At 38.3% G+C, this 23,070-nt stretch overlaps 1 protein-coding gene across 3 annotated transcripts in view; it reads right to left on the bottom strand.

The window, feature by feature from the left end:
* The window catches only part of CTPS2 (CTP synthase 2), a 132,435-nt gene that overhangs the window by 76,377 nt on the left and 32,988 nt on the right, over positions 1 to 23,070 (bottom strand). For all 3 annotated transcript variants that reach the window (XM_021007476.2, XM_078146091.1, XM_078146090.1), the window contains exons 8-13: positions 20,896 to 21,047; positions 11,667 to 11,799; positions 9,430 to 9,518; positions 7,525 to 7,619; positions 6,041 to 6,103; positions 5,854 to 5,897 (exon numbers count right to left, since the gene is read on the bottom strand). In XM_021007476.2, the coding sequence (XP_020863135.1) occupies positions 5,854 to 5,897; positions 6,041 to 6,103; positions 7,525 to 7,619; positions 9,430 to 9,518; positions 11,667 to 11,799; positions 20,896 to 21,047 (576 nt within the window). The remainder of the gene's footprint in view (positions 1 to 5,853; positions 5,898 to 6,040; positions 6,104 to 7,524; positions 7,620 to 9,429; positions 9,519 to 11,666; positions 11,800 to 20,895; positions 21,048 to 23,070) is intronic.

The following is a 23,070-nucleotide window of genomic DNA, read 5'->3' as shown; positions in this document are numbered from 1 at the left end:
ACTTGTAGCGAGCAGACAAACCCGCTGGCTCAGGCATGAGGGGATGTGGGACTGCAACAGGGCAGTGGCAGTATCAGAGGAGAGGCAGTGCATTTAAGACATGCTACAAAGGAAAGATGGAGAGGACTTGGCAACTGATTGGTCATGGGGAGTGAGAAAGTTCGAGGAGTCAAGGAAGTCACCAAGCTTGCAAGCCTGGGTGGAGTTGTCAACAGTAACAAGGATGTGGTTACTATAACAAACAAGGGATAAAGAGGCGTTTTTTCCTTTTTTTCAATGAAGTTTTCACATAAAGCATGATGCCCTTTTCAGAACTTCTATAAAACTTATAGCTGTTTGGGCAACTAGGTGGTGCAGTGGATAAAGACCAGCCCTGGAGTTGGGAGGATCTGAGTTCAAATGCAACCTCAGGCACATAACACTCACTAGCTGTGTGACTCTGGGCAAGTCACTTAATCCTGATTGCCTCAGATAAAAAAAAAGTGTTAAAAAAAAAACTTATAGCTGTTCAATTTATTTTGGACCTAAGCATTATACTCTGATTTCTTTTTCACTGATTGCTGCAAAGATCTACAAGCAACAAAATCAACAAAATTTTTGGAGAAAAATTTTGGAGAAAAAAAAATTAGGCATGAAAGCATTAGGGCAGCTTTTAAACTCTGCAACAGACATACCAAGTAGCCTCAGACAAGTTCCCTTGGCCTCTCAAGTCTACCTTCTATACCCTTACTCCTTTGACCTTTCTTCTCTCTTTTCCCAAACCCTACAAATACATATCCCCAGGTTTGGTTCTGGGTCTGTCTCTTCTCGGGATTTCAACTATTGCTTCCATGAGGATAAGTTCCATCTTTTAAAATAATGACCTTTTTTAAAAGATTATGAAACTTATATGTCTCAGGATAAGATACTTGGTTGTAAACCTCAACCTTTTTTTTCTATTTTCTGAAAGTGGCTAAAAATACTGTGGCATAGAAAGGTACACTTAATCAAAATCTGTAATTAACTAGCCTCTTATTCTTTCTTTTCTTATTTTTTTTATTCTTTCTTTTCCTTTTCCCTTTATTTCATCCAAGTTGCTTTTTTTTTTTGTAAATTGCAGAGACATTCAAAATAGAGCTTTGTCTTAAAACAAGCACTGAGTGATAGATGACAAAGGAGGCAATGTGATAAGATGAAGAGTGCCAGATGTGATGTCAAAAGGCCTGAATTCACATCCCACTTTAGGTATTTACTGCCTGCTTGAATTTGGGTAAGTCATTTCACCTCAGTACCTCAGTTTCCTCCTCTGTAAAATGGGGGGGGAATAGATTAGATGACCTTTACTGTCCTTTCCAACTCTAATTGTAACGGTATTTCTTATTCTCTCACTTCATCCTCTAATTTGTTCCTCTGTGCAAGTTTCACAAATCAGCTGTGATAAAACTTGACTTAAAATTAAATCTCACCTTGAAAGCACTGTGACAAGAAAGTGATAGACAAGATAAATGACTAAAACTGGCATTAGCATGTCAAAGCCTACAGTCTCAGACTGTCTCAGAATGTCTGCTTAAGAATGCCATTGCTTTGAATGCTTACTAATTTTTTTTTCCTTTTAGAAAATCAGTTCTCTCTTTTACAAGCAATTTTTCAGCATCATGCTACAATTTAAATAAATGAAGGTTACAAAAAGTGAAATTCTCCCTCACCCACTAAACAGAGAAAGAACACTGAGTGCATAAGAGTAACTCAATCATTTGACTAAGACCATGGAACCATATATTTTTAGAGCTGGAGGGAACCCCAGAGATCATCTAACCACACCCCACTCATTTTATACAGGGGGACAATGAGGCCTAGGAAAGTTAAGTATCTTAACTTTAGCCAAGGTCACACAGGTAGTGTCAGAGGCAGGATTTGAACCTAGGTCCTCTGACTCCAAGGGTAGTACTTACTATCCAGAGAATATGAAACAATTTGGATATGGCACAGCAGAAAAGGAAAGGATAGTAATTATCAATGACTTGATTTCTCTCGGTAGAGTACAAAAGAGCTACATCAGTTTCCAAGCAATGCAAGGTATGAAAGAGTAGAGAAAAAAGACCTTGAAACAGACCAGGGAAATCTGATTTGTTGTAGAAGCATCAGATGCCTTTATCTTCCAGCCTACCAGCTCTGCTGGAGAAAATGTATAAAGAGCAGGCAAGGGGGAAAGAGAGAGGGAAGGATGGAAAGAGAGAGAATGAAGAATGGAAAGTAAGAGGGAAAAGGAGAGAAAGGAAAAAGGAGAGGGAAAGGAAGAGGCAGAGATAGAGGGAGAAGGAAGGAGAGAGAGAGAGAAAAAGGGAGAGAAAGAGGGAAGGAGGGAAAGGAAGAGAGGTAGAAGGAGAGAAAAAGAATGAAGGAGGAGGGGGAAAGAAAGAAGAGATAGAGAAGGAAAAAGAGAAAGGCAGGAAGAGGCAGAGAAGGAAGGGGGAAGATGAAAGGGAAAGAAAGAGGGAGAATGCTAATCAAGGAAACAAAATGTTATTCAATGCATTTCTTGAGTAAATGAGAAAAGTAAAAAGGCTTTTAGGCTGAGCCTTTTCATCCTTATCTAAAAAAAAGTCTATTCCTTTTTTCCTTCTCCTTTTTCTATTTTAACTAAGGGAATCTAGACGAGATATATTTTCTCAGTACTTTGTCTATTGGTTTCTTTAAAGGCTGCCCTAAAGGAGGGTCAAAGGGGCAAATAAATATTTATTGTCAATGAATCTTTATGTAATGACATTTTCATTTGTTGGAACTCAGAAAATTAACATGACAGCCTCATCCCTCCCCGTTTTCATCACTGACAAAAACTGCTGCTTCTGAGGTTGAAGACGTGGATAATTTTCTTCAGCCAGATGATTGATTGCAAGCCAGTAGTATTTCCAGCATTTTATTTGCTCTGCCTTTACTAGACACTTTGAAACAAGTTGGTTCAGAAGAAAAATGCATGAAGGACAACGAGTCATTAAAGGCCTGGGGTTGTTACAGCTATGTAACAGTGACCTCTTCTGGCAAAGTTACTTTTCTACTCCACAGTAATAATCTTATTTAAGGAAAAAAACAACACACATGCAGTTATTAGCCTGTTACAATTATTGCCAAATTCATATCAAGGAGCATTTCTCATGTAAACGAGAAGTCATCACAGACTCCTAATTAGTATCAGCATTTCTAATACCTATAACCTGAAAATACAATCTGCTTTATTAGATGCTCTGGTGGCACCGTGGATAAAATACTGGGCTTAGAATCAGGAAAACTCATCTTCCAGAGTTCAAATCCAGCCTCATAAACTTCCTAGCTGTGTGACCCTGGGCAGTTACTTAAGCCTGTTTGTCTCAGTTTGCTCATCTGTAAAATGAGCTGGAGAAGGAGATGGTGAAGCACTCCAGTATCTTTGCCAAGAAAAATACCAAAATGGGGTCACAAAGAGTCAGGCATGACTAAAAAATAACTGAACAACAGCTAGATCCCATTGGCTTTTCTGGCTTTCCCTAATCTTCTATATCTAAAGAACTGGCAAATCCTGTCAGTTCTGCCCTTCTCTCTCCACTTACACTGACAGGGACTACTAATTCAGATACTCATTGCCTTTCTTTTGGACTGTAATAATAGTCATCATTATTGTTGTTGCTGTTGTTATTATTATTATTATTGTTATTATTATTATTATTATTGTCTTCCTGGTTCTAATCTCTCCATTCCCTAATTCACTGTTCATACAGCTGCAATATAATCTTGCTGACTATCCTGCTCAAAAAATTTTAGAAGCTGCCCACTACCTATAAGAAAAAATACAAACTCTTTAGACTTGTAGTTAGGACATGCCCTAACACTGCTGAAACTTACTTCTCCAGGTTCAAATTCTATGTCCTTAATTTCACATTACTCTTGTTTGTCATCTCCATGAGGACCATAAACCAAAAATGACTACCGGTTATCTTCTGATCACATATTTTGCCTTTTCCCTTCTCCTGGCAATCATGAAGGCTATTTTACCCACACCTATAAGATACTGGCCTCCTTCAGGGCTGTATCTCCCCACCTGAAAGTTCTCTCTCCTCTACTTTTTTTTTCCTTTTCTTTTTTTTTTTTGTTAGGCAATTAGGATTAAGTGACTTGCCCAGGGTAACAGCTAGTAAGAGTCAAGTGTTTGGTCTGAAGTCAGATTTGAACTCAGGTCCTCCTGACTTCAGGGCCGGTGCTCTATCCACAGCACCATGTAGCTGTCCCTTCCTCTACTTCTTATACCTTTGTTTTTACCTCTCCTTTTGTCCCTATAACATGTACACAAAAGTACAAGTATTATGAATTTCTTTAGAGCAGGAATATATTGTTTTCTAGATTGTAAGCTACTTGAGGCCAGGGACTATCTTTTGTTTCTTTTTATATTCCCAGCACTTAGCACAGTGCCTGACATATGGTAAGCACTTAATAAAGGTTGACTGATTGATTGATTGATTGATTGATTGATTGATTGATTGATTGATATACCCCGTGTCTTGTAAAGAGTACACATCTGAAAACTGTTTGCTGGTCTGAATTCTTTAGAGTATGAAGTCACTGTAGTGTCTCTAAGTGCTTTTTAGTTCAGACTCAATCCTTTAATAGTAACTTTATTAAATGTAGGTGGCACAGTGGACAGAGCACTGAGGCTGGAGTGTGGAAGACCTCAAATCCAGCTTCAGACACTTATGAGCTGTGTGACCCGGGAAAGTCACTGAATCTCTGTTTACCTCAATTTCCTCAACTGTAAAATGATTTTAGTAACAGCATCTACTTCCCAAGGCTGTTATGAGCACCCAATGAAATAATATTTGTAAAGTGCACAATGCCTTAAAATGTAAAGTGCACATAGTAATCACGATAACACTCAATTAATCAATAAACATTTACTATACGCCAACAATGAGGAAATAAAAAGAGGCAAAAGACAGTTCTTGGAGCAGCTAGGTGGATAGTGCACCAGCCCTGGAGTCAGGAGGACCTGAGTTCAAATCCGACCTCAGACACATAACACTCACTAGCTGTGTGACTCTGGGCAGGTCACTTAACACTAATTGCCTCACCAAAAAAACAAAAACAAACAAACAAAAAATAACAATATAAAAAGATAGCTCTTGCCCTCAAGGAACTTACATTCTATGTTTATTTTCCTTCCCCTTCCCCTGGTAGGCTCTGGGGACCCAAATATAATACAAAGTACCATGAGAGTTCATAGGAGGGTCAATAATTCTACTAGCTGCATATGAGGAAGATGGTGGTGATAACAGAAATAGATGAGGGAAAGATTCATGGAAGAGGTGACATTTGGACTGAGCCTTGATGAATTTCTAAGAATTGAACAATACAGAATATGCTGGCCCTAAAATTACTGATCTATTTCACTGCTTAGGTATTTGGACCTTAAAAACTGCTGAGTCACAACCCTTGCCAGAAAGGTGATGGACTCAAGATGCTGAAAGACACATTCATTTTTGGACATGACCAATGTGAGAATTTGCTTTGCTTGATAATGTTTATTTTTTTTTACAAAGGTTTTATTTTCCTTTTTTTGTTGTTGTTCAACTGGGGCGGGAAGTGGGGGAGCGGAAAGGTAAGAAATTGAAAACAATTATAAAATAACTTAAAAAAAAAAAAGAAAGAAAACCGGTGGGAGAAAAGAAGGTTAAGGACTGAAACTCTGGTAAAAAGCTGACAGAATGAACTGTACAAGACATATTTGAGTCTGGATGCAAAAACAATTTCATGATTAAAATTATATTTCAATAATATAAGAAACAAACTATATGCATTTAGGAAACAGGATATAAAATCGTCAAAATCAGTAAAAAAATAGTCACTTACAACAGGAATGCTGGTATTTGGTACAAATTCTGTAGAATCCGCATCTGGGCATTAAGAAAGAAAAACTTTCAGTAAAACTTATTTCAACAATTTCCCTTAAATAAGATGAGTCTGAGTTTTTGTTTATCTGAGGCTTTTTAATGAAATAACTGACTTGAGTGAGGCCTTGAAGGAGCCCTAGACTCACCTTTCCAACCAAGGCAGTTCCTGGCAAATTCCACCACTGCCAACTGCATCCCTAAACAAATGCCTGTAGGACAAGGGAAAAGACATGTCATCGCTGAATAAGAAAAACCATGAACTTAACCACAAATATACCCAGTGAAAGGTCTTTGCCTGACCTCCACTGATCCAACGAGATATCTGAAAGATATGTATAAGCCTAGTGCCCGGCATACAGAAGGTACTTAGTAAATGCTTATTCCTTTCCCTCCTTCCTTTCTAATGATAGCACCGAGGCACAGATTTATGTGGCCCCTCATTTAAGGAACCACGATTCCATCAGTCTGCTTCCTTCCACCACTAATATAAATTACAATTATCTCTACCCAGTATTAGAGAGAAGGAATGAATGAAGGACAGGAGAGAAGGGGAAGGGTAAATGTGACCCGAGGTAAATCACTTCATCCTATTTGCCTCAGTTTCCTTACCTGTAAAATGAGCTGGAGAAGGAAATGGAAAACCACTCCAGTATCTTTGCCAAGAAAACCTCAAATGTAGTCATGAAGAGTTGGATGTAACTGATACAACTGAACAACAAAAAAATCAGCTAGGATTTGAACCCAGGACTCTTACATCCAAGGTCAATGTACTTTCTACTATACCACTTATGAGACACCCTAGTAGAAAAGGTCAAATCTGGGTGAAAGACTATAGTAAGACACTTAAGGCAACCATAAAGGAGCTAGAGGTCACTGAGCAGCTGTGCTTAAGAAAATGCCAAAGGGTGCAGAGAGGGAGGAGGAAAGACAAAGGGATCTAAGGAGGCTACCAATGGGGGGGAAAAACAAAGCAAAACAAAACAAAACAAAAAAGGAAACAGTGTCAGCATCACACCTGAAGATAATATTTGTATCCTTAACAGTTTATAAAGACTTTACCTCACAGTGTTTCAAAGTGAGGAAAATAAAGTATTATTTCCATTTCACAGATAGAAAAATTGAGATTTCAAAGAACTTGCCCAGGATCACACAGCTAGTCAGTGGTACAGTAAGCAACTGAATACAATTCTCATCTGAAGTCCAATGGTATTTTGGCTAAACAACATTTGTTCTATCTAAGATCACAGGTTTAAGACTATAAAGGATTATAGAGGTAAACTCCCCCATTTTACAGATGAAGCTACTAATTCAGGGTCCAGAATGATTAAGTGACTTTCCCAAAGTCACAGAAGCAGCAAGTTTCTGAGAGCTAGGATTCGAACTCAAGTCTTCTAACTATAACCCAGTCTTTTTTCCATTATAACATTATGCTGCTTCTACAGAATCAGGCTAAAAAACTTCTCCTCACTTACCAAAAGAGTAAATAGGACTGCTTTCCCCACCCCATATCTCCAGATTGAAACCTGTGATATTATCAAACTCAAATAAGGGTTGCATTCCAACCCTACTATTTCTCAAAAATGAGATCAATTATGTCATTATAGTGTTAATTGTATGAGTTGAGTCTTACCCAGAAAAGGTATTTTCTTTGTTCGTGCCCAAGAAATCGCCCGGAGTTTTCCCTCTGTGCCCCTATAGCCAAAGCCTCCTGGTACTAGAATACCACTGTAAACAACCAGAGTGTTTGAGGTAAGTATCCGTCATTCCTTTTATTATCTACCACCACCATTCCTAGAGAATGGCAAATCAAACATCAAGCATAAGCACCATTATACGGACCTGGATTTTTAAGTGTGAATTAGGTTTTAAAAAACAAAAGCACAGCCCTGCATAATTCCAATTTTTTTTAACATTTGGTAATGGTCAACACAACTTATGAATTGCAGTAATAGCTTCATTTCAATTTTACTCATGCACTGAAAGATGTTGGCAGCTAGGTTACTTTGCCTAAAGTAGGTACATGATACGCCAATTCAACAATCCAACAATTATTTATGAATTGGCTGTCACAACTTCTCTTCTTGAAATTTTCCCAAGGATGAAGAGTTTGCACCACTATGTAGTACCATTTGGTATAAAGCAAAACTAACGAATATTTTCTGGTCTTGTTTGTTCCCATTTGGCATTTGAACTGCATAATAACTGGGGGAATTTAATTCAAGAAAAAATAAATCTTGGTTCAGATTCTGTTCCAAAGAGATTACTCCCTGTTCCTCTCGCCCCAAAAAAAGGCATTATAAAATAATGCCAAGAGCTATTAAATTTAAGTTACACTTGAAATCAGCTAAAGAATCTGAGAAGATTAACGGCTACCAAAGACCTCAATGTTGCAATGGATTGATATGTGGAGTGTTTAGAGATTACATGCAGTGGTATAAAATAATTCTATCTAGGTGGTCCCCACACTAAAACATGAGAATGATCAGTCACATGGAAGAGCAAAGACTCAGGTAAATGGTGAAAGCAGGAAACCATAAAACATGAGCTAAAAATTAAATAAATATTATCCCAACTATCTTGTAATTCAACTTGAGATAGCAAATATTCTTATCACCCACCCCTACAAAAACAAAATATACTCCTCCCAGGAGGTCAAAGCTTTCAATGCACAATTCTACAATACAATTTTGAAGTCAACACATTACTTATTCCTTCCCTTCCCCCTTCTACCAGCCAATTCCCACCATGTTTACAAGTAGGATTTAGTGACCTTGAGTACATTTTTTTAAAAATAAATTTTGATATTTATAGCAGCTCTTTTTGTGGTGGCAAAAAATTGGAAATTGAGAGGATGCCCATCAACTGGGGAATGGCTGAACAAGTTGTGGTATATGAATGTAATGGAATACTATTATGCTATAAGAAATGATGAGCAGGCAGACTTCAGAAAAACCTAGAAAGACTTGTATGGACTGATGCTGAGTGAAGTGAGCAGAACCAAGAGAATGCTGTACACAATAACAGCCACGTGGTGCAATGACTAATATTGATAAACTTAGCCCTTCTCAGCAATACAAGGATCTAAGACAACTCCAAAAGACTCATGATCGAAAATGCTATCCACATCCAAAGAAAGAACTATGGAGTTTGAATGCAGATGGAAGCATACTATTTGCTATTTTTTTCTTCTGTTTCATTTTGTTTTCTCTTTCTGGGGGTTCTTCCTATTGGTTCTAATTCTTCTTTACATCACTAATGTGAAAATATGTTTAACAGGAATGTATATGTAAAGCCTATATCAAATTGCATGCTGTCTTAAGAAGGGAGGTGGGGAAGGAGGGGGAGAAAAATTTAAAACTCAAAAGCTTATGGAAGTGATTGTTGATAAATCAAAATATATTAATAAAAAATAAATGAATGAATGAATTTTGAAATACACAAAAACTATACCAGGAATAAGAGGTCTCACTGTTCTAGAGTCAGAATAAAGAGATCCTCCCAAGCATCTATGGTATACAGTGTTGTAGGTACTCACTGTGCTTTGCACAGCTTCTGCCAGGCTTCATGGAATCTCACAGGGTTCTCAACCTCAGAAGATTGCTCTAGATCAGTAGAATCTATATACTGAGAAGCAAACCAATAAGCATGTATTAAGCACCTACTCTGTGCCAGGCATCATGTTAGAAAAAGACAAAAACGAAACAGTCCCCGCCCTAAAGGAGCTTACATTTCATGCAGAGAAACAACAAATTCACATATAAGTAGATGCAAAATAAATATGAAACAATTTCTGGGAAGGAAGTACTAGTAACTATGAGGAGACGGAGGAGTGTTAGGGAATAGAAAACGAGCAAAATCCTCACAAAAGGAGACTAGCCAACATAATCAACTCATCCTCTATCAAAAGGGGGGGGGGAATACTGGAAAATATGAATTTCAAATATCATACATTACAAACGAAAGATTGTAAAAATTACACATAAATCTTTAAAGCTACACAAAGAGATTCTAATATACATATATATATATGTATATAAACATACACACACACACGTATATATAAAGCAGTCCTGATGTAATTCCTCTATATAAAACATTATCATAGTCTCACTTTTCAAATTTATAAATGAGCCTCATTTTAATTAATACATAGCAAACAGTATCACAATCCACCTGAAAGACCAAATCTAGGTACAATGAATTCTATTAAATAAAATCCTGCTTATCTCCAGTACCAGTTTAATCTATTCGTGGAGGTTTCACTCTCTAACAAAAACACTGGTTTTATATCTTTGTTAGAATGTGATCTTAAATGGGCTTCAATTTTTACAGAGTAAAGGCATGTGGGTGGAGGCTGACAATTTGGGATGGAATCAGAATTAGGATGAGTAAAGTTGCAAAAGGCCTTAGAGAGGATCAAAGTCCAAATTTCTGCTTTTCTACAGAAGAGAAAACTGAGACCCAATTAACACAATTGGTTAGTGTCATGGCCAGGATTAAACTCAGTTTTCCTGACTTCTAGATCATTTTTCTTTCCATTACATCACAATGTTTCCAATACATGTAAAGGGTGATCAGCAAAGACAGATGTGAAAGTGGTCCAAGCCCTAAAACCTGCTGTCAGGAACAAAATACAAATCACTACACATGTAAATTTATACAGCAAGAGAATCTGATCTCAATGAAATTCAAAATAAGTAATTCTTGAGGTCTGATCAAATGTTAAATTATTCTACCTTCACTTGCCATTTGGCAAGCATTTGCATGTATGTATGGATGTGTGTGTATGTATATTGTGTACATGTGTACTATGTATTATGTATGTACACGTGTATGTGTGTATCTGTGTATATATGCATGTGTGCATATGTGTATTGTGTATATGTGGACATGCATACAGATACATGTATATGTGTGCGCACTTATCCATGTGCATGTGTATATTCACGTGTGCATGCATATATACAGACATGCATGCCTCTAGGCATATGTGATGATGAAACATGAAGGGATCAATCTAGTTTCTTGGATGCCTATACTCTTTGATTATCTTCCCCTTTGTTCAGACACTTACTGTGTGACCTTGAGCAAGTCAACCTCTGTTTGCCACAGCTTCCTCATCTGTAAAATGGGGATAACAATAGCACCTAACTCCCAGGGTTGCCATGAGGATCAAATGAGAAAATATTTCTAAGACACTTAACACAGTGCCTGGCACATAGTAAGCACTCTAAAAATGCTCATTATTGTACTATCTAATTATTTTTTCATTTTCATGATCTCTTAATATACCCTTCATGATAGACTTTGGCCATGATGGACTTTACTAATGTCCACATGAAAAGCAGTTATTGACCTATAGCTCAGATCCTTTTCCCAGGATTGCATTTGAGAATTTATTTTCAAACACGCCTTCAAATTGGAATGCTACTTCTAAAAACTCACACACAATAAACAAAAGATAACAAGAACTACAATATATGATCCAATAATGCCTTGTAGTATACATGCAAGAATTTCAAGAGTAGTTTATAACTGTTAATAATAGTTACATTCTACTTCACCAAATTAGAAGAAAATACCACTTTTTTATTAATAGTTTGCTTTATTAAATAAAAAAATCTACTATCAGTTCTATTACGTCCAAAAAACATTTCTAAGTTTCTACTCATAGGTACATGCACAACTTAATTCTATAAAGCATACTTTAGTTTAAGTATGAACACTGATTTTAAAAACCGAAACATTCTGGAAAAACAGATCAAGTCTCACCATTAAATCTAATTTGTGATTAATTGCCAAAGCAGAGTGTTCCAAGGCTTTAAATACTGATGCATAGCAGTCACTGAGTTTGGTATATTTGCCAACCAGGGCTATGGAGCATGTTTTCTGTAACCTTTCATACCTGACAAAAAAAAAAATTTTTTTTTCAAATTCTTTGCAGGATCACAATCATACATACCAAGGATCACATCATAAGACCTGACTGTTAGACTCTGCCTAGTTGCAAAGCACAATTTTTAATCATTCATACCCTTACAATAAGACTCTTGAACCTAAAATTCTATTTCTAAAGCACCTTGAATCTGTCAGAAAATATCAAAACCATAAATAAATCCTGGAGATAGAATCTACAAGCAATTTCAGAAGGAGAGCTGTCCAAAATTAAAACCTGATAGAATGGCGAAAAAAACATTTGTGTGCGAAAAGCAGCTTGAAACAGTTCTGAGGATCTCAAAGAAAATAGCTCCTATACGAAAGAAGCTTCTAGTCAAGATAGAACTTTATTTACATATGACTGTTTTCAGGGTTTGAACAATATCATTTTTGTTGTTCAGTCGTTTCAGTCATATATGACTCTCTGTGATCCCGTTTGGAGTTCTGGATACAGGAGTGGTTTGCCATTTCCTTCTCCAGCTCATTTTACAGATGAGGAAACTGTGGCAAACAGGGTTAAGTGACCTGCCCAAGGTCACACAGCTAGTAAGTGTCTGAGGTTGGATTTAAACTCATAAAGATGAGTCTGCCTGACCCCAGGCCTGGTGCTCTATCCACTGTGCCAACCTAGCTGCCCAAACAATAAAGCTAAGAAACTATAAATCAAGAATATGAGAAAATTGTACATTGTTTGTTTGTGAAGATTTGTAAAGGTATCAACTTGGGGTATACATGGGCTACTGCTAGTTACCACAATTTGAGACACTTAAAGATATTGCCCCCCAAATGGTTAAGACTTTGGCTGTGAACTCTCCTGCTATTTGTTGTTATTTTTAAAATGTTTGGAAGTCAGGGATACCATCCATGTAGTACTGTCTTTGTAGCTGGCATCATTACACAGCATGTCCCATAAGTCTTAGTGCAGCCTTAAGCTTTAATAACTTAAGTAGTTTTAATAGCTTAAAACTGCCCTAAGACTTTGAGAGTGTCCTGTACATAAAAGATGCATTGCCTAAGGAATGTCTGACTCAGATAAACATATTTTGGTACAACTGGCTTTGGAACTGCAGGAAGACAGGACTAGATACAGCTGCTGAAAAAGTCAGCAAATAATAATGCTACCTAGGAATTTTGTGGATCATTTCAGGGAATTCATTTCTGAACACAGACTCTACGCCCTGAACAACTTTACGGTGCTGACAGCACCTGTGTATTTTGGTGATTCTTGTTACCTTCTGTTCTGTTAAGTGCTAATGAGTTGAGCCCCTTCAGGCTTAAACAAAGATGGACTGACTGTTCTCATATATGCTAATCCTGGAAATTTCCATCAAATAAAACCTCTATTGATTAGAAATTCAGATCTCTCAAAAACATCCTGCCTTTGCCTAATTACAAAAGGTAAATCAATGCAGAAACAATTTTTTAATGACTGGTTTGTAGCTCTTTCTTTAAAACTAAATTTATTGATGCTTTAATTTTTTTTTAAATCAGTCACATTAAAATATGGTTCCTCCAGAACCCTGTCTTGTAACAAGGAATTACAATTAATGCAAACAAGCCAATATGTTGGCCATATCTGAACACGTATACCTCATGCTATACTTGTAGTCCATCACCTATCTATCTGTCAAGAAGAAGGAGGAATGCTTTACCACCAGCCTTCTCAAGCCAAAATTAGTCACTATAATGCGTGTCATCTCATACTTTCACTGAAAGCTCTTTTTAGACCTATTCAGTTTTTACCTAAGGATAGATTTCTGCTGGACAAATGAAGAGCTCACCCTGATCAAGCACAGTGAGCGATTCAGGCAGTGAGCAACACCTTAGCACTCACTCTGTATTAGGTACCATGTTAAACTCCAGAGACACAAAGGCGAAAATATAATCCCGGTCCTCAAGAAGCTTACGTTGTGATGGATGAGACAACATGCAAATAACTAGGTATATACAAGCTATATACAGAGCAAGTGGAAAGTAACCTCAGAGAATGGGCAGCTAGGAAGCATAGGCAATAGAGTACTGGCCCTGGAGTCAGGAGGACCTGAGTTCAAGTCTAGCCTCAGACACTTATTAATTGTGTGATCCCGGGCAAGTCACTTAACCTTGTGTGCCTCAGTTTCCTCATCTGTAAAATGAGCTGGAAAAGGAAATGGTAAACTCTTCTAGTATCTTTGCCAAGAAAACCTCAAATAGGATCGTAAAGAGTCAAGATATGACTGAAATGACTCAACAAAACACAAGAATTTCAGAGAAAAGATGCTTATAGTACGTGTTGGGTTTAGGGAGGGGTCAAAAAGGCCTCCTGCAGAAATTAAGGATTTTAACTAAATCTGAACGGATGCCAAGAGGCAGAGGTAAGGGGTGGGGGGATGGGAGGACAGCCAGTGAAAAGACACAGAGACAGGAGACAGGGTGTTATGTACAGGGGTGTTATTCAGAATATAAAAAGGAATATCACGAGAAAATTCAAAACATTCACAAGGCAGATATTCTAGAAAGATTTCCCATCTCACTTTGACATTAAAAGGTGCTATTTTAAAAGTTGTTCGTGTCTGGAACTCTTTGTAAAGTCAAACATTAAAGGACAGCCTGGTATTAAGTCTGTGGCACTGTTAGCCTTTTCTTCAGTAGAAAAAAGAATCTGTAGCCTCCTTCCATCAGCCCAGCCTGTCTATCACAAATGCTTCACATGGTGTAGGAGCTCCTTCCTTCACATAAATATTACAAGTAGGTTAAAAGTGGGGGAAGCTCCCAAGGAGATGTGTGTGATGCACTGTATTAGTAATGCATAAGTCATAGTTGCTTTGAATGTCACTGATAAATAAAGAATATTGAAACAACAGAACAATAGGTTATTTTTTCATTTTCACAGTAAAACAAAACCCTAAAACCAACACAGTTGGGGAGTAAATGATTTTAGGCCTTGTTGTGCTAATTTATTTTACACAAAGGCAGCCTTGTTACATTGCCCACTAAGACACGTAACTGTATGGCCTTTACTATGCTTTTATGAGATAAAAGTACATGAACAAAAGGCAAACACATATTGAAGAGTTTCAAAAAAACAAGTTCCACAACATGCATAATGACCCCAATAGGGTAAATGAACATTAAAATGGAGCCCACTGCTAAGTAATTATCATGACCAATCTGGCTTCCAGAAAAGAGATGAGGAAGCATCTGCCTCTTTTTGGTAAAGGAGAGGAAAAGGAGAGGGCTACAGAGGAGAGGCAATGTTCCCTACACTGTCAGATGTGGTTACTGTCAGTTTTGCTGAACTACTGGAAAAGGGATAGGGAAAGGATCTGGAGGCCAGTGCTGGGGTCAATACCTGTTCAGCCTCATGATCTCCACTGGCTTCTATAGATATAAGTTCAGCACTTCACAATAAGACAGAAACAGGGGCAGCTAGGTGGCACAGGGATAGAGCACTGGTCCTGGAGTCAGGAGGACCTGAGTTCAAATCTGGCCTCGGACACATATCACTTACTGGCTGTGTGACCCTGGGCAAGTCACTTAACCCCAACTGCCTCACCAAAAAGCAAAAAAAAAAAAAAGACAGATACAGTCTTGATCTAAGGAAAAATTTTCTAATGATCAAGATACCTGTTGAGGTAGTTACATACTAAGAGCTCTTCAAGAAACACTTGTTGGGGGACTGTAAAGGGAATTCCGGCATAGGGACAGGATGGATGGATGAACAGGAATAGAAATAGAGAGAGAGGGAAAGAGAGATATGATTGTTAGATAGACAGACAGAGATGGACAATAGCATTTATTAAATGCTTATTATGCACGAGGCACCGGGCTAGGTGCAAAGGACATAAATCTAAGCAAACAAGACAATCTCCACCCTCTCTAATTAGAAAAGACAACCCAGAAAGAGAAACTGGAAGACAGGGAAGGAGAGGGAGAAAGGGTAATGCTATAGGTAAAGAGGACAGGTAGGGAAGGAGAGTAATACAGCAGGTAAGGAGAAGGATAGGGAGAGAAGGAAAGAGGAAGGGAGTGAGGGAAGAAGTAATGGAGGGGAAAAGGAAGTTAAGAAGGAAGAAACAGAGGGAGGGAAAAAAGGAAGGAGGAAACTCCTTGAGGACAGATACTGTCTTTATTTCTCATATTGGTAATCCCAGAGCTTAACACACTAACTGGTACATAATTAGCATTTGATAATGCTTTCTCTATCTTATCCAAACAAGGAGCTTGATTATGAAGTTAAAACTACAGACGCAAGAGGAAATTACAATGACAACAAACAACTCCTTCCCAGTCAAATAAATTTTCCTTAGTTTCATATTTCCTAAGAGCATAAAATGGCATAAGACTGGAGATCGAACTCCAACAGTGTCAAAAGACACTATTCAGATATAGAGTCAGTCAATAAATATTTATTAAAGACCTACTATGTGCTAGGCACTGTGCTAAGCACTAGAGATATGAAGAAAGGCAAAAGATAGTCCCTGCCTTCCAGGAGACCATAGTCTAAAAGGGAAGTCAATATGTAAACAACTATGTACAAATAAGCTACGTGCAGGATAAATTGGAAATCATCAATAGAGGGAAGATGAGGGAAATCAAGAAAGGCTTTCTGTAGAAGGCAGGATTTTAGCTGAGACTCAAAGGAAGAACGGGAAGAATATTTCAGATATAGAGAGACAGCCAGTAAAAACGCCCAGAATCTGGAGATGGAGTATCTTGCAGGAAGAGCAGCCAGGAGGCCAATGTCACTAGATCACAGAGGATGTGACAGAGGAAGGTGCATGGTGTAAAGACTGGAAAGGTGGGGTAGTTGGGGTGGCAGTGGAATAAAGGGCTTTGAATGCCAAACAAAAGATTTCATATTCGACATCGGAGGTGATAGGGAGCCACTGGAGTTTACTGAGTAGGGGAGTGACATGGTCAGACATGCGCTTTAGGAAGATCACTCTGCTAACTGTGTGGAGGATAGGATGCAGTGGAGAGAAACTTGTGGCAGGAAGACTAATGAGCAGCCTATTGCAATGGTACAAGCATGAAGTGATAAGGGCCTGAATAGGGGCAGCTAGGTGGTGCAGTGGATAGAGCACCGGCCCTGCAGTCAGGAGGACCTGAGTTCAAATGAGGCCTCAGACCAGTCACTTAACACTTACTAGCTGTGTGACCCTGGGCAAGTCACTTAACCCCAACTGCCTTAAAAAAAAAAAAGAAGAAAAAAAAAGATAAGGGCCTGAATCAGGGTGGCAGCAATGTCAGAGGAGGGAAAGGGGCATATTTGAGAGATGCTACAAAGGTAAAATCAACAGGCCTTTGCAACTGATTGGATATGGGAGGTGAGACAGAGAGAGGAGTTGAGGATCACCCCTAGGCTACTGGGAGGACAGTGCTACCCCGGACAGGTAACAGGTAAATTAAGAAGGGGGAAGGTTTGGGGGGAAAATAACAAGTTTTGTTTTGGACAGGTTGCATTTCAGATGTCTACAGGACATCCAGCTTGAGATGTTCAATAGGCAGCTGGAGATGAAAGACTCAAGGTCAGCACAGAGGTTAGAGCTAGAGAGGCAGACTTGAGGACCATTAAGATGGTAACTGAATCCCTGGGAGGGGATGAGATCTCCAAGTTAAATAGTGTAGAGGGAGAAAAGGTCCCAAAACAGAGCCCTGCTAACCCAAGGTTAGCAGGCATGACTTGGATGAAGATCTAACAAAGGAAACTGAGAAGAAGCAATCAGATAGGTAAGAAAAGATCCAGGAGACGGAAGCTCTTCTGAGGAAGGAGGAGACCCGGGAGTATTTGAAAACAGTAGGGAAGTAGCTAAAAGATAGGGAAAGACCAAAGGTAAGTGGGAGGGCAAGGATGATAGAGGAGGCAATCTCTTGGAGAAGACAGGATGGAAGGGGATCCCTTGTCCATGCAGAGGAATTAACCTTGGCAAGGAGAAAGGCCACCTCATCATGTGAGATAGGAGTGAAGGAGACAGTGACAGAAGACACCTGGGAGATGTAATATGAGGAAGAGGTGAGAAGAGGGAGCTCTCAGCAAATGGCGTCCACTTTTTCTGTAAAATACGAGGCAAAGCTGTCAGCTGAGAGGGAAGGCAGAGGGAGAGGTATAAAAGGTTTGAGAAGGGGTAAAAAAAATTTGGAAGACCTGCTAGATGAGTGGGACAGTGAGTTATTGAGGGAGGCATAAAAGGACTGCCTTACAACAATGAGGCCCAGTTGAGGTTATATAACATAAATTTCTGGTAAAATCACACAGGATGGTTTCATGATTTTCTCCAGCTTCATTTAGCAGTATGGGTGTAGGAGCAAAGGGGAGAATAATCTAAGGCTGAGGCTTTGCAGGGAAAGATGAGTGATACAATAGGGGGCAAAGGACTTAAAAGAATAAGACAATGTAGAACTGAAATGGTCTATCAATTCTGAGTGCAGGTTGAAGCATACTTTTGTTCTGTTTTCACGTTCCTTTTTAAAGGACGTTTTTATTCTTCTCAATTACATGTAAAAATAATTTTTAACATTCATTTATAATTTTTGAGTTCCAAATTCCCTCTCTCTGCTCCCCCTCCTTGAGAAAACAAGCACTTTGATATAAATTATACATGTGCAATCATGTAAAACATATTTCCATATCAACCATGCTGCAAAAAAGAACAGAGACAAGAAAAATAAAGTTAAAAAGTATGCTTCGATCTGCACTCATACTCCATCAGTTTTTCCTCTGGAGGTGGACAGCATTTTTCTTCATGAGTCTTTTAGAATTGTCTTGGATCATTGTATTGCTGAAAACAGCTAAGTGATTCACAGCTGGTCATCATACAATATTGCTGTTACTATGCAAAATGATCTCATGGCTCTACTCACTTCACTTTGCATCAGTTCATATAAACTGAAGCATACTTTTTACACTTTATTCTTCTTGCTTTCTTAATTTTTGTAACATGATTGATATGGAAATACGTTTTGCATGCCTTCGCATGTATAATTAATATCATAATGCTTGCCTTCTCAAGGGAGTGGGCTTGAGGGACGGAGAGAATTTGGAACTCAAATTTTTTTTAAATGAATGTTAAAAATAAATAATAATTTAAAAAAATAAAGAAATGGAGAAGGGAAGACAGTGCAGAGGAGATGGTCTGGTAAAGAACTGAGGAGGATTTGAGGTCACATCATGCTGTAGATGAAAGTTTGGGGTTGCAAGACAGAGATAAAAGTGGAATAATAATAGATTATAATCAGATAAAGGAATTTCAGAGTTCATGAAGAAAGAGAAAAAATACAGCTTTTTAGAACATCTTTTGAAGGTCAATCTCCTTCAAATATATCTTTGCATAAGCTTGGAAAAATCCTAAGTACCAGAAATCTTCAAAAAGAATAACACACCTCTATTATAAATAAAGCTTATTATAAATCCAGACAGAGCAAAGTTTCCTTGGCTCACAGCTGTAGAGATGAAAGAACCTTAAGGACCATCTAGTCTACCCAACTCATTTTAAAGATAAGAAAAGTGAGGCCTAGTGAGAATAATGTCCAAGGTCACACTGCAGAAAGTGGTGGAACCCAGATTCAAATTTAGGATCATTTTCTGAATACAAATTTAGTTCTCTTTCCATTGCATCAGGCTATCCCCCTCTCAAGTATAAGAACTCTTTTTACATGAAAAAAATTTCAGTCTTCTTCTACAATTAATAGCTATATTATTCATATACATTGATTGAAGATACATAACAGCAAAAAGCTATTATGAATATTTAGTAACACTTTAAATAAATTTGTATTTTATTAACCACAGCAGCACCTAACATATATTTTTAAAAGTCATCATATGAGAGACATAGTGCATGAAGTTAGCAGTTCTGGTCAGGCAGTCCTGGATTCAAGACCTGCCTCTTATACAGACTGGTTGAGCTACCAAGGAAAAAATCATTTAACCTATAGCATGGAAGAGTGGGAGAAGGGCTAAAACTGAAGTAAAAAAGCCTGGGTTTTAATCCCAGGTCTGCTGGGACTATAGAGCTGAGAACTGATTCCAAGGGTAACAAAGGTTCATTTTAATGTGCGACCTCGGATAAATCACCTAACCTTTCTAAGTTTTAGTTTACCTATAAAATGAAGGAATTGGATCAGATGGACCTCTAAGGTCCATTCCAGCTCTAAAAATGTATAATCCATGATCTCCGGGCAACACTAAGTCACAGACATGCTGGTGGGTGTTTCCATACCAGGAGTTCCCTAAATATTTGGACCCAAACCCTGCTGCCAATATATATGTAAATCAAGTGAAAGAGAGAGAGAGAGATCTATAAAGACAGAAATATAGAGAAAGAGATAGAGATGTAAATAAAAATCTACAGAGATACAGCTATATATAAATATATAGAAAGAAAAATTTATATAGATCTATATCTATATTAATGTTCTTATCTATCTCTATATATATAGACACATTGATCTCTATAGGTCTCTATCTCTACATCTCTATCTATAGAGATATTGATAGAAATATATTGATACTCAGGAAGCCTACAAACATTTCCATGTCTCCCTCATCCTCAAAAAAAAACCTCATTTAATTTATCCCCACTAGCTATCATCCTTATTTATATTTCTATTTGTATCTGTATGTGCAAGGCACATATGAAAAGCTGAGTGGCCTCAGTCAGGAAGACCTGGGTTCAGTTCCTATCTCTGACACTGCCTAACATTGCCGGTGTGTACCTTAACCACTTAGACTGCCAAGTAATTCTGAAAAATGCAGAGCTGGTACTGATACGCCCTAGTAGGAAGCATTTCCTCACCAGGAATGCCATACACCAATGAAATTACAGGTCCAATTCAAACTACGTGCCAAGTATTTATTTATTCAGTGTCCAGAAGGTAAATCTGCTTCTTGATTAACTCTGTCATTTAACAAACACAATTTTGTAACTTACAGATTCGTAGGCCTCTGGGTAATAATTTCATAGACCCAAGAGGCTCACTGGCTAGGAAATACCAAGATAGACTGCAGATCAAATCATTATTCTTCCACACACTAGTGTTCTAACAAGATTTTACTCCTGTAGAGATGACCTCATTACCATACCTGTCAGCCATATTTTTCCATTTGAAAAGCAAATCACTTGCATGATCATCAATAGGCAGGTCCAATCTCTCTTTAAAATACTTGACGATACCTTGATCTTCCAAAAGGACAGGCACCCGGTAAGTGGAAGAGACATCATGGATGAATATAACCTGTTAATTATGAGAATACATTTTAGTTTGACAGGACAGGCTTTAATATGAAACTTTACAATACTACTATGATACCTATTACCAGCTCGGGAATGAAAGAGGGCCAAAAAGATGACAACTGTAATTAGATATTACGTAATCACAGTATTAATAAGAACAAATGGCATTTCTGTAGCACTTTACCATTTGCAAAGAATTTTACATGTATTATCTCAATATTCGGACTTCTTTAATGAGAGCAAAGCTGAATATAAAAATGTCACTTGTCTGGATTATTAAGCCAGGAACTTTAACACATCTGGTAATATAACATCACAGACTACATATCTGGAAGGAATCTTTATTTAGTCCAACCCTCTTTTTACAATTGAGAAAACTGAAACTGAAAGAGGTTAAATAATTTGCCCAGGGTCACACTTTCTTTCTCTTTTTTTTTCTCTCTCTCTCTCTCTCTCTCTCTCTCTCTCTCTCTCTCTCTCTCCTCTCCCTCTCCCTCTCCCTCTCCCTCTCCCTCTCCCTCTCCCTCTCTCTCTCTCTCTCTCTCTTCTCCCTATTTCCTAGCGCTAATTTTTCCTATCTTTCAAAAATCCTAGGGGCAGCTAGGTGGCACAGTGGATAGAGTACCAGCCCTGGAGTCCAGAGGATCTGAGTTCAAATCTGACCTCAGATACATAACACTAACTAGCTGTGTGACTCTGGACAAGTCACTTAATCCCAATTGCCTCACCAAAAAAAAAAAACCACCCCTATTAAAAACATATGTCCTCATTCAACTCCATTCAATAAAGCGCTTATTAAGCTTCTTCTGTATCAGGCGCCAGTTATGCGTCAGTCAGTTTTTATTTAGTCCCTACTATGTACCAGGGCCTGGGATTATAATCAAAGAGGGAAGATTCTAATAGCTAGAAGACCTGGGAAAGGCCTGGTAAATAAGGCCAGATTTACTTAGAGTCTCAAAAGAAGACAAGGAAGCCAGGACACCTAGGTAAGGAGGGTGATCATTCCAGGTGTGGGTTACAATCAATGCAAAGGCACGAGTTAGGAGGTGGAGCGTCCTGTGTGAAATAGGCCAGTGTAGATGCCTTTTAGTGTATATGGAAGGGAGAAAAGTATGACAAGACTCAAAGGTAGAAAGGGCCAGATTGTGAAGGGATTTAAATGCCAGGTAAAATAATTCATATTTGATCCTGGAGGTAACTGGGAGCCACTTGGATTTACTGAGTAGAGTGACATGATAAGACCTTTGGCAGCTGGACTGGAGAGGGGAGAACTTGGTACCTTTTCTAGAAGGGTCTGATGCCCTCTACATGAACCAAACCCTAACCCTAAAGCTCAAGCCTCTTAATGTAAAGGATGCTCTAGAGGCAGCTAGGTGATTCAGTAGATAGAGCAACTGGCCTTGCAGTCAGGAGGACCTGAGCTCAAATCCACCTCAGATTCTTACTAGCTGTATGTCCTTGGGCAAGTCACTTAACCCTGATGGAAGGAAGAAAGACAGTTAAAAGGATACTCTAGCTATCACCCTGGGCCAGTGTTGGGTCTGTCTTTACATAAGAACTGCTATGAAAACTGAAAGCAGATTGGCTGAAACTAGGTTTAGACTATTCTGTATATGTCTGTCTAGCCATCATTCTCATCTCCTCCTCATTGGAAACTTGGACTCCATCACTGGAACCACCCTGAGCTCTGACAAGTTAGCTGCTGCTTTATCTTGCCCAGATCTAAGATTGACTTCTAGAAGGCCATCTCTAAACCATACATTTTCCAGCTTCCCTTACTTTCACGTAGTCTTCCTCCATCAGAATGTAAGCTCCTTAGGGTTGGATCTGTCTTGTTTGGGGTTAGCACAGTTACTATTATGAAAAACACTTAGATGCTCGAGAGATAGATAGAGAGATAGATGCTCTAAATAGAAAGACAGATTTATATATCTATATAAAGATGTAACTGTAGACAAATAGATGTAGATACAGTTAGATCTAGATGTAGACAGATAGAAGTAAAGGTGTACATGTAGATATAT

Source organism: Phascolarctos cinereus, unplaced genomic scaffold (assembly GCF_003287225.1).
Source record: "Phascolarctos cinereus isolate Bilbo 61053 unplaced genomic scaffold, phaCin_HiC Scaffold_726;HRSCAF=1367, whole genome shotgun sequence".
Lineage (NCBI taxonomy): Eukaryota > Metazoa > Chordata > Mammalia > Diprotodontia > Phascolarctidae > Phascolarctos > Phascolarctos cinereus.
The sequence above is the reverse complement of the archived record's forward strand: the minus strand, read 5'-3'. Positions and strand labels throughout refer to the sequence as shown.